Source organism: Pantherophis guttatus, chromosome 9 (assembly GCF_059756535.1).
Source record: "Pantherophis guttatus breed Tessera chromosome 9, ASM5975653v1, whole genome shotgun sequence".
NCBI lineage: Eukaryota > Metazoa > Chordata > Lepidosauria > Squamata > Colubridae > Pantherophis > Pantherophis guttatus.
In genome coordinates, this window is record NC_142071.1 from 17,548,998 (window position 1) to 17,561,966 (window position 12,969).

General features: G+C 41.0%; 1 protein-coding gene across 5 annotated transcripts in view; it reads left to right on the forward strand.

The window, feature by feature from the left end:
* Window positions 1-12,969, forward strand: part of ROBO4 (roundabout guidance receptor 4) — a 78,586-nt gene that overhangs the window by 15,595 nt on the left and 50,022 nt on the right. For 2 of the 5 annotated variants that reach the window (XM_034421884.3, XM_087875842.1), the window contains exons 1-2: window positions 7,373-7,744; window positions 11,418-11,741. In XM_034421884.3, coding sequence (XP_034277775.1) covers window positions 7,678-7,744; window positions 11,418-11,741 — 391 coding nt within the window. In that variant the 5' untranslated portion in view covers window positions 7,373-7,677. Of the gene's footprint in view, window positions 1-6,458; window positions 6,492-7,372; window positions 7,745-11,417; window positions 11,742-12,969 lie in introns of those variants that run through there. The other 3 variants (XM_034421881.3, XM_034421885.2, XM_087875841.1) reach the window with 2 other exon arrangements.

Consider the following 12,969-nt stretch of genomic DNA (forward strand, 5'->3'; position numbering starts at 1 on the left):
TACTGCAGAAAATATTTAACTTATTCTACAGTAAAAGCACTGCCACCACAGCCAAGATATCTAGGGAGTTCCACTCAGCCAGACACAAGGTTGGAACCCCCATGGGTGAACACATATTAAACCTGAATGCCACCAGGTCTGAGTTGATACAAAGGGGGGAGGATATCTCAGAGGAGAGTATGAAAAGCATTGTCATTAACTCCCTGGACTCTAGCTGGGATAACTTCATAATGCAGCTGGATAGCCTAAGCCTAGGCCACCTCACACTTGAGTCACTAACAAACAGAATAATTGCAGAAGACAGTTTAAGGAGGGACCGCTCCATCAGCCGCAGGGACAGCAAACCAACAAAGAGGGTTGAGTTCCAAACCAGGAACCAAGACTACCCAGAATGTTTCACCTGTGGTTCCAAGAATCACTATAAGAGGGATTGCCCCAAAAATTCGAGGGAAAGGGACTATATCTACCGTAAGGAAAGGAAAGGAAAGGCCGAAGGTCAGGGTTCCCCGATAGGTCCCCACCTGAGAACAGATATAGACGCAGAGACTCCCCCAACCCAAGGGACAGAAGGGGAAATAGAGACAGCTCCAGGGAGAGCCGATCAGGATCTATGTATGGGATCGGGGAAAACACACCCACACACCCACAAATGAGAGAGGGAGAAGCATGGCTCATTGATTCGGGAGCCACCAACCACACAACTCATGACAGAAAGATCCTCACCTCATTTACAGAGGAGAACTACCACATTAAGGTAGCCAATCAGAACAAAGTTCTTGTAACAGGGAAAGGAGATACATTCATAAGCAGAATAGGCAAAATAGAGGCGGTATTGCTCATACCCGAAATACTTCACAATATTTTAGCAACACTTAAACTCAGCAAAGACATGGGTATAGAGACCACCTTTAAAGAAGGAAAGGCCTACATGACCAAGGGCAAGAAAAGTATCGGCAAGTATCATTAATGGAGGACTAACATACCTCCAACCTAAAGGGAATAGCCAGACCAGTATAAATGCTCAACTAGAAAACACAGATAACAAGGCCGATGCCCACGTCGAGACAGAGGGGGAGAAGGATGATGACGCCACTGAAGATAGACACAACTGCGATACAACACACAAAGGGACGTTGTTAATTGGCAAGCCCATTCATGATGACTGTGCCCACTTACTCCATAGAAAGTTGGGTCATGCCAGCTTCCCAGTCATCCAAAAAATGACGGAATGTACCAATGGTTTGAAAATAAAAGGCTGTAAAAACTACGTAGAGTGCTCCGTATGTAAATCCTCTAAACTAAAGACCAAGCCTAGACCTAGGAAGGCCACCCGCACCACCAACTCCATCTTCCACCTAGTACACATGGACATTGTGGGTCCCATGAAGCCCTCTATAAAATACAAAAAGAGATTCTTCCTGACAATAGTAGATGACTTCAGCCGCTATGGCTTTGTGTATACCATTAACCATAAGAGCGAGGTATTCCAAAAATTTAAAGAATTTTACAAGAGGGTGGAGACTCAACACAATACAAAAATAAGACAAATAATGATGGATTGGGGGTCTGAGTTCCTATCAAGGGACTTCTCGAACTGGTTAAAGATGCACGGGATAATACATTACACAACTTCTCCTTTTTCCGCGTTAAAGAACGGAGTCGTAGAAAAAAGGAACAGAGTCCTACAAACAATGGTGAGGTGCGCTGTAGAGGACGCAGGGTTGGGACAATCATTCTGGGCAGAAGCACTCACCTATTCAAATTACACACTGAATAGGCTCTGGTCTAGCGTAGTAGAGAAAACACCTTACGAGGTGATGTACAACAGAAAGCCAAAAATTTTGTACATTTTTTTAAAAACATAATCATTTTAATTAACCATTAATGCATCATATTTAAAAATCAATATTTAAATTTATACATTTTCCCCCTCAGTAGTTGTAACACCTAAAACATAATCATTTTTAACCATTAATAAAACAACTGCAAAACCAAAAAGAAAGGTTAATCTTCCATTCTTGCTTTCTTTTTATATTTTTTCCAGTCTTTCTGCATCCCTCCTACTTCTATTTTGAGGAGGTTTTTAATTTTAATTTGAGGTTGATGTAACTGCAAAGATTGTCCCCTTTTTGAGAAAATTTCCTCTGATTTAGAGCCCCCATATTGCCTCTTCTTGCTTATATAGATCAGTTCATTCCTTCGTCTGTAAAACCAAAGATTGTCAAGAGTTTGTGAAAAAAAATTCAGTTGTTTCTTTTCTATTAAATGTATAAATACCACTGGCAAATCTCCTTCATCTTCTAAAACTTTGGAAGTCTGATCATTTACTACTTTCTTCCAAACCAAGTCGTAATTTTGAAAGATTCTGTCAATTTTTTCAAAAAGAGCAGAGAATAAGCTTGAAAATTCTTGAGAAAATTCTTGAGAACCAACCCGTTCCACCTTCTCTGCTTCAATCAAAATGTCTCCTGGATTGTCATCATGCTCCGTACTTGCTTTTGTCTCCTCCATCATTTCTGTTGTTATCCCTTTGAGAATTGCTATTTGATTACTTATAGCTGCAGTATGATTATTCATGGCTTCTTTTATAAATTCTGTAAATTCTGCATTAGGAGTAGTTCTGTAAGTCAGACAACTGTATCATTTCTGACACCTCCAAATAGCTTCCAGCACTTTCAAAATCTCCTTTCTTGGAAGCCATTTTATTTTAAAAAGATTTTCTTTCTTTCCACAACCATAAAGTCATAAAGTCACAGCCATCCTCTTGAGCAACTTTCAGCAATTTCTTTATAATTCACCAAACAAAATAATCTTTTCCCAAACAGCTCTTTAAAATCTAATCCAGCAATTTAAAGCCAGTCTCTGAGCACAAGTCTATTAGCAGGCACTTTCCTTTCTAGCTTTCACTTTTAAAATCGCAACAATAACGCCATCTTTACTTCCAGCTCAGAAAATTCAATTAGAAACATTGTATCCCCAGAGTTAAGCATTATACTTGCAAAAAGCTTGTCCTCCTGCTTCCGTTCCGCCTGCTTTTTTGAAATCATTTAATCTTCTATTTGACAGCAGAAATTGGACGCGACGCCTAGCTCTGTAAAAAACAGAGTCCCCCCGGATCCAGAGCTTCAACGGGCTGAACGGGGAGCTCTTGCCCTCCGAACCCCTGGAATTAATCCAGGGGTTTTCGGGGAGCTCTACCCTCACCCACCAGCTCTCCTCCCCTTCTTTTCCCGAAGGGGAGATTTTCAAGCCGTTTAACAGCTGATTAGCGCTGTCAGAACGGCTCAACGGGATCGCGGGGGCGGCGGTCTAAAAAGACCGTCCATGGCGCCGCGGAGCCAACCCGGAAATGTACAAACTTAAATAATAATAATGGCTAAAAATGATTATGTTTTAGGAGTTAAAAGTTGGAGGGAGGAAAAAAGATTGAGGGGGTAAACGTACAGATTATGATTAATTAAGGTTTATTTTTTGTTTTAAGATTTTTAAAATATTCGAGAGTAAGAATGTAAGATTAATCTTTTTTGGTTTTCTAGTTTATGTATTAATGGTTAATTAAAACGCTGATGTTTATGTTTTAAAATTTTAAAAGTTGGAGGGAGGAACAACGAAGGGGGAAAATGTAGAAATTTAACTATTGAATATTTAAGGTTTACTTTTTGTTATAAGATTTCAAAATATCTGAATTTTGAGAAAAGTAGGAGGGGGAAAATGTTTATGTAAATGAATTGAATACCTTATTGATATATTAAGAGATTTTTTAAGGTTTGAATGCTTAATATTTGTTAATGGTTTTAAAACTCTTAGAGTTATTGGATTATATGCTACTTTGAGTCTATAAAAAGGGAGGTTGATGAAATTGTAAAAGGGGAGTTAAGGGGTCTTGGGAGCTATTAAATCTTGCAGTTAGCTAGTTTATTTTAGCGAATGTTTGGTGAAATCTATGCCCTGTTTTTGATCTGGGAAGTCGGGGGTGGGGGGTGGTGAGGAGGGGTTGAAGATTGAGTTTAGAGATGGATTATGGATTAATTTTTTTTCTTGATGATAGTTCGAATGATTGCTTATATTGTATACTTGTTTGATCATAAAATAAAAACCTTTTTAAAAAAAAAAAAGCCAAAAATTGCACACTTGCACATATTTGGAGTCACAGTGGATGTACATATCCCCAGACAGCTGAGGCGAAAGGGAGACAAGGTCTCAAAGAGATTAAGGTTCATGGGGTATGAGCCTGGCACAAAAGGTTACAGATTCATCAACAGGGACAATAGGTTCATCATATCCAGGACCGCGGTGTTCCATGAGAACACCAACTGGTCAAGGATACATCTCAACGAGATACTCATCAGACAGGAAGACACAGACAACATAAGGGATAAGGGTAAACATACCACAATAGAAACGAAAACACAGGAAAGGCACAAACCTAGAGACCATGAGATAGTCACAAAAGGGTGGAAGGAAGATCACCCCATCATTAAGGTAGATGCAGTCACAGAGAAAGAAGCCAAATACATGCACGACACAGAAGCACGACCAAACAGGCCCATAAGACACAACAGAAATAGAATGCCAAAGAGATTTGAGGATTATATTATGTCCATACACCCAAATAAAATGACCCCCAACTCATACGAGGAAGTAATCAGACTGCCACAGGAAGAGAGAAGTAGGTGGGAACAGGCTATGGAGAAGGAGATGGCTAGCCTAAGGGAACTAAATGTGTACACCCCCTCTAAGGTCCCAGCCGACAAAACACTCATAGGTACAAAATGGGTTTTCAAAATTAAGGAACTCGAAGACAACAAGACTCTCTATAAGGCTAGGCTCGTAGCCCAGGGATTCGCACACAGGTATCCAGACGACTACACAGATACTTATTCACCAACAGTTAGGGCAGAAAGTGTCAAAAGCACCCTAGTAATAGCATCCATCTTAGGCCTAGAAGTCTATCAATTTGACATTCAGACTGCCTACCTCCATGCAAAGCTAGACAAAGAAATCTATGTCAGGGCACCCCCAGAGAAGGACACGAAAAAGGAAGACACTTGGTTATTGAACAAAAGCCTGTACGGATTAAAGCAGTCGGGAAAAAGATGGTATGAGTGTCTAGCCAAAACGCTCAGGGACATGGGTTTCACCGCCACCTCAGCGGACCTCTGCCTCTTCGTCAAGAGGGAGGGCACATCAGTAGAGTACGCACTCATTTACGTAGATGACATTCTATACTTAGGACAACACAAACGGAAATGTGATGAATTTGCCGAGAAACTGGGGGAACATTTCACATTCAAGACCCTAGGGAGAGTCAACAAATATCTAGGGGTACAAATTGAAAAAACAGACAACGGGTTCAGGGTCTCACAGAAAGAAAAGATATTAGAACTTGTACACAGGTGTAACATAAGGACGCCAAACCATGTGAGACACCCATGCAAATAGACTTCCTGAAACATATGCACGAAGAAGGGGAGTCATTTAAGGACAACACTCTGTACAGATCTGTTATTGGATCCCTTCTATACATAGCCAATTGGACGAGGCCAGATATCAGCTTAGCAGTAAACCTGTTGTCTAGGCATGTCAGTGATCCAAAAATATACCACTGGGAAGGTGTAAAATGGATAATCAGGTATCTGAAATATAGCATAGATGCATACCTATGTCTAGAACCGACAAGTTCCAATGAACCCGTATTGACCTGCTATGCGGACGCTGACTGGGCAGGTGACACAAAGAGTAGAAAAAGCACCTCTGGTTATATATTTCTCATCAATAACTGCCCAGTACACTGGTACACCGGAAAACAGAACTTGGTTGCCATGTCCACAGCGGAAGCAGAGTACATCTGTCTGTCAAAAGCAGCCAACAATTTAGTATGGTTCGATGATCTACTTTCCAACATATGGACCGAATCAGCTTATCCAATAACAATTCACGAGGACAATAAAGTGGCCATAGACATTTCCAACGCGGACGCAGTAGGCCAAAGATCCAGACACATCGACATCAAGCACAAACACGTCAGACAGTTATCGAACGTAGGCTTCATCAGAGCCGTACATTGTGAGACCTCTGAACAAATCGCAGATATCTTAACAAAACCATTACCAAAGAAACAACACGCGTATCTGACATCAAAGCTAGGAGTGGCTATGCATTGTACGTAGTCAACTCCAACTGTTAGACATTTAGAGGGAGATTTGTTATGAATAAATGGCTAACCTTGTATATGGCAGTGCATGGGTTAACCCCACCTTCCTCACCTAGCCCTTTCCTTGACCCCTCCTTACCTTGACTCCACCTCCGTGGTACATAAGTCCATGCCCAGGGACTGACCAAGGCAGTTCCAGATGTTCACCTGAAAAGAGAAGACATGGTATAAATAAATGCTTTTGAAATAAAGACAAATCGTATTTGTGATTATTGGGCACGGTCCTTGGAAAACAATTAACAGGCTCAAGATTGACTCAGCCTTCCATCCTTCTGAGGTGAGTAAAATGAGAACCCAGATTGTTGGGGGCAATATGCTGACCCTGTAAACTGCTTAGAGAGGGCTGTAAAGCACAGTGAAGTGGTATATAAGTGCTAAAAATGGAACTTTGAATACACCATTGTGGATCCCATTTTGACTTTATGATCCTATTCTGCAAATGTTCCTAGGGGATCTGTGTCTTGCAAAGAAAAATGTTGTTCTGGAATTAAAGGCGATGCACAAAATGCTTAACAGCCTCATATTTTCATACAGTTCTTAAAGAGTGTGATTATATCTTGATGAACAGCTTACTGGCTCATGAGAAGTGAATTTCAGAACCAGCAAAGCTTTCAGGCAGCTGACATTATCATGTAATTGTACCTTGTATTGTGTATATCCAACTACTGTATAAAAAGTAAATACATATTAACATTTTGAAATGTAGGACCCACTACAATTTAGAGATAAGTGAGCGCTATATAATCAAATCCTGGACTCTGTGGTGTTTCTGAGTGCCACCAACCACTGCCTTAGTCTCATCATATGTCTAACTGTAAATGCCTACTACACTTTTAGTAAAACAAGAAGAATCCAGATTTTGGGGAGGAGGGTATGAAATTATAGTTTGGGTTTTTACATAGGCAAAGTGCTTAGCTTGATGATTAGAACCCATTGTGCTACAAAAACCATTTGTATTTTCACAGTATTGTTTGGCCTATATGCACAAAACAGGGCTGAAGTAGAAATAATTGAAGAAAGGGAAATGGGAAGGGGAAGAGTAAAACAATCTGCTTGAAGAAAAGTTCTTTTTTTTCTGTTTAAAAATAGGACAGGGTCCCACTGTGAAGCAGGAAGAAACTAGAATGCTTGTGTATAGACTCATTTTTGTGCAAAAGTGTGATTTTTAGGCAGCTGTGCTTTCAAACTGGAGTTGGAAGATAGCTGCAGCTGAAATTCACACCCAGTACCACCCCTTCCTGTATCCTGTGGCCAGGAAAGGAAAAATATACGGACATGGACTTATTAATTGGGAGGACGTCAGGAGTTGAGGAGAACTGTTTGTAGTGGGTGAAACTTTGTGTGAGTGTGATGTGTGTAGGACTAAACAACCTAAAAGTTCTGGGGGTACAATGGAGCGGCAGTAAGCAGGGTCTCATCCCGTGACTCTCTTTGGATGACAGCTGCACAACAACTAGGCAACCATGTCAAGACGAAAGCACATTGAGCCCTCAAGGGTCTGGATTTGGGCATCGTTTCTGTTAATGGAAGGTGAGTGGACCGATTTCATGGGTAGAATGTCATGGGTTTACAGAAAGAATCATCTCTATCCTTGCTTCTGAGTCAAAGTGTTTAAGGAATTTGGGGAGTTTGGATAGATGAGTAACTCAACAGCTCTTAAATTTACATATTCCTCGCATCCTAATAACTTGGCCATGAGGTTGGTTCTCCCTTGATGTAATTGATATTCTGGCATGGTGTTTACAGGCGCTTTAGGTTTCAAAGGATTTCTATGCTGTTATAGGTATGAAGTAGAATAATTTCAGTTCCAAATCAATTGTTCTGTGCTATGTTGGGTGCTTTGCATTTAAATTTTCTTTATTTGGGGCATTATATATTTGTGACATCTGGGCCCTTGCAATCCATAATCTGGAGCTCAGCAGGAAGCAGAGATGGCAGCTTCTTGCCATCTGCTGTTTCTCTCCTACCACGAAAAACAAGTTTTTAATATCTTGAGCATCAGAAAAATCCAGTACTTCATAAGGCAAGTTAGCTTAGACTTCAGCAGTTCTAAAACCAGCGAAAACAATGTTTGCAATATGGTTGCATGGAAGAGGATCAGTGGTTGCAAAAGGGTGGTTTGCTTAATGCATGGTTTTAGAACTATTAGAACTCTAAGCTGAGTTCACTTATTACACAAATTCATGGACTATGGTTTATAGATTAGAATACAGAATAACAGAGTTGGAAGGGACCTTGGAGGTCTTCTAGTCCAACCCCCTGCTCAGACAGGAAACCCTATACCATTTCAGACAAGTCGTTGTCCAATCTCTTCTTTAAAAACCTCCAATGATGGAGCACCCACAACTTCTGGAGGCAAGTTGTTCCACTGATTATTAATACTGATACTAAATACTAAAAAACTGATGTTCTAACTGTCAGGAAATTCCACCTTAGTTCTAGATTGGACCTCTTCTTGATTAGTTTCCACCCATTGTTTCTTATCCTGCCTTCAGGTGCTTTGGAAAATAGGTCGGCCCCCCTCTTCTTTGTGGCAGCCCCTCAAATACTGGAACACTGCTATCATGTCACTCCTAGTCCTTTTCATTAATCTAGACACACCCAATTCCTGCAGTCGTTCTTCACGTTTTAGCCTCCAGTCCAGTCCAGTTTGGTGTATTCCAGTTTGGTGTATTCATACAATACACCAAACCAAAATTATATTATCTTAGTTTATATCACATTACCAGCTTGATCATTTGACAGAAGTTGAATATTTGTACTAGTGGGAAAACTATGATTGGCTTTGTCTATTTTTCTGGATTTTTTAAAATTAAAAGACAGCATGTTCTGTACACATTATTTTCATATCCTTTATCTAGAATTGCGTACTAGGTTAGGTGGGATGAGGATCCTGATTCATTGCTTGTTTCTAGTTGGATTTGTTCATGGACTAGAGATAGGGTCCCACCTAGTTTTTTTTAAATTTCAGGCAGCAAACTTTATTGAATTGGCCAGCACGTTTATCTCTGTATTCTTTCCCCAGTTTGATTTATTTTGAATTTATGCAAATAACAGCTCATTTCTTCTATTTGTAATGGTATGTGGGCATGATTTTGGGAGACAGGAGGAAGAGCCGCAGATTAGACAAGAGTCAGGCGAGTCCTCAGAAGGAATGTGTTTGTGGCAAACATCTCAGAAGGGACCCTCCCTACTTTCTTGGAGAGATGTATTTCCAGACTTGCAAGATTCTGTTAATGTAAAATTACAATAAAGGTAGAGCTGGATGTGCTTCTTGTCTGGATTACCTCACAAAGCTGATACTAAGCTTTGGAGTCTGATAAAGGAGTCTTTCTCTATTCCTTAGACCAGGGGTGTCAAACTCCATTTCATTGAGGGCCACATCAGGGTTGTGTTTGACCTCGGGGAGCCAGGGTAAGCGTGGACAGTTAGACATCTCTCACGTTGGGGTGCCTGTGGTGGCTCGAGCGCTCTGCCAGCAAAAACAGGCTCCCAAGCCCCGTTTTTGGCTGCGATGGATTCCTGCAACCCTCTGTCAGCGAAAACAGCTCTGTTTTCATTGGCAGAGGCAGTGGGCCGGTTCTTTGCTGTTTCCAGGGCAGCTCCATGGGCCAGATCTAAGCATCCCTTGAATTTGACACTCCTGCCTTAGACCAAGGTGATTCTGTAACTCAAGAATTCCCATGCTTCTGTTCAAGGCCCAGGTAGTGGATTGATGTAAAAAGTTATTTATCTTTACAAGAAGTAGGTAGAAGTATTTAGATTAATACTTATTGGGATCCCTGTGTCTGTCATGTGCTGTGGCCTAGGACCTGAGCAAAATTTACAGGCATACATGCACATACACACAGTACGTACACATAAGTACGTATGGGTTTGTCCTATACTTTTGGCAAACTGAACTGCTATTTCCTTCTCACCATATTATTGCCAAGAAAGAAAAGCAAATACATCCTTTTAAAATGTGGCATTTTTTTTAAAAAAAATAAGGAGGTCATTTTAAGCACTGTGATAAACTTAAGGACAATTTTTATGAAGTCATGATTGGGAAAATTAGCTGCACCTGGACTAGAGGAACAGTGAGAGCCTATTGTATTTGAAAGACCCAAGAGACTTTTCATTGTGGCTGGTGGTCCATGACTCTCAGTCTCCTCCAAGGTGACAATGTCAGGAAGCTTTGCAGGGGAAGTTCCAGAAGAAGGACCGTGGGCGATAACAATGAGTTAGGTTCTCAGAGAATTCATAATCATAGAATATCATTGTACATACAAAGTGTTGGAAAATAGATGAAGCTTTTACCAGCTCTCATTAAATCCTGATACTTGAAGGCAAGATGTATATTTCTTTCTCTCTTTTTTTGAATGGTTGTTGTTTAATAATATTCTTTGGAACACTAAAAACACAGTTGTTATATCAGGACTTCATCTTTAGATTTTTTATAAGTGTACTCCACTTTTCTCCATTTTATTCAAGGGTGCATCCATTATCTTCTAACGTTTAATGTCAAGCATAAGAAATTGAGAGCCAGAGAGGTTCAGATGAATACAAGTTTATTGTATTCTAAAGCTCTCTACAAGAATCTGAACTACTAATGGTCAAAGCAAATTGGTGATAGATAAGAATCAACAATGGGCTGAACTTAGATCTCTTGTGGGCACAAAGGGACTCGAGGCTGAGGATGTGCTTGACCCCTCCCTCAGGTTCAGCCTCTTTAACTCCTATATCTAACTTCATAATAACCCTGGGAATCAAGTTACACAGGCAGCAGTCTGGCTATGCCATAATTTATAAGTTATGGAGATACATGGGTCCATAAATTCTTTAGAGAGATCGTATCTCCTGTCCTCCACCCCCTTTCAGTATCAAAAGCTCTTACCTTTCAGCAGCAACTGTTCAGAGGTAAAGCTTTTGCGCTTCTTACGTTAATATGTTCTTTGTTCACCACCATAATCTTATCACCATAATAAAGGAGGAAGAACGGAAGATTAGTAAGGAACAAAAATGCATTCCAGCTCTTCCCATTTAGACTAACAGAGGAACAGAGGCTGCCATCACAATGGAACTCTAGCAATTGCAAAGTCATAACACAGAGGAGATGCTGCTGCTACCAGCAAAAAGTAGAGCAAGGTGAAGAGAAGAGATTGACTGGAGTAAAAAATGACCAGTATGTTTCTGCTTCCCCTCTCCTTTCTCCTTCTTCCAGGTTCAAGGTCTCGCTCCATGGAATTTGCCCCACAGATTCTTGATCACCCCTCCAACCTTGTGGTAGGTAAGGACCAACCAGCCACTCTGAACTGCCGTGCTGATGGAAATCCAGCTCCCACCATTGAATGGTATCGCAATGGAAAGTACGTGAAACCCAGCAAAGATGATGCTACTTCCCAGCCTACCCTCCTGCCAGATGGGTCCCTCTTCTTCCTCCGACTCAGCCAGGAGAAAGGAAAATCAGATGAGGGTGTATACCATTGCCTGGCCAGGAATCATCTGGGTAAAGCCATGAGTAAAAATGCATCACTCTATTTAGAAGGTAAGGCATTGAAAGTTCCTGGAGTATTTGTAGTAGTAGTAATATTCAGGAAGAAGCCTTGTTTATACCACATCCCAGCACTTCGTGCTGAGTTTGTTTCTTTGAGCCTATTCAATATGAAGAGATACTACTGTCCTTTCTGTATTGTTTTAGTCAGGGCAAAGAGACAGCTATGTATCAACTGCAGTGGTTGTTGGCAATTTATTTCAGGTTCCTCTCCCTGTAATGGAATGCATGAGTGACCTTGAAGAAAGGGAAGAAGAAACCATCAGACAAGAGCAGCAGGAATCCCCTGTGCCTTAATGGTCAGAGAAAGAAACTTAGGAAGGACCCCCCCTAATTACATAATGGTTACCTTCCCTTCACTATGCCTCTCAAGAGATCAGCAAAGACAGCAGATTGGGGTGATAAAATGCAGAACATCCTACAAACTCATAAAGTTCCTTCATTAATCCCCTCCTTCAGTTATCCTGTGGGAAAGACCTTGGGAGATATGTGGGAAAGACCTTGGGAGACGTGGCAAAGGAAATGGTCAGATATAGAGACAGCATAGGAAAATGCACATGGCAAGGACCTGTCTCAATAAAGCAAGCAGTTAAAAGTGGAGGGAGGGAAGTTTGTACTTTCAAACTTGCAATATTCTGTTAATGCAATAAAGTAGATTTAGCTCACCTAGTCATGTTTCCTGTCTGGTTTACCCGAGAAGGTCAATATCAAATTGCAAGTCTGAAAGTTCAGGCTTCCCAACCTCCACTTTTAACTGCTCGCTCCATTAGATCCTTCCTAAGTTTCCTTCTGTGACCATTTAGCCACTGGGGGCTCCTGTCTCTTCTGTCTGATGTTTTCCTAGACAGCATCTCTTCTTCCTTTTCCTCAAGGTCACCCATGACTAATTTGTTTCTTCCTGGGCCACAATGATACATAAGAAACACAAGGCATTTCCTTCATTCAAGTGTGCATGCTGGGGCAAGAATATACAATAGAGGCAACCAAGCAGCATCTCAAGGATATCGGCAATCAAGCAGACTTCATGTCCTTCCCCAAATAAATTTTTTTAAGTAGCCCTCACATTTCTTACTGTCCTGCTGGATACTTAAATCAAATCACCATTCCTAAACTAAGCCAGGCCATGAGCTTTGCACAGTTTGACATGCTTCTGTCAGTGATGGAAAGGGATTCAAAGGGATTCCATTCGAATCCTGGGTCTGCCCATATGGCAAAGGAGCCA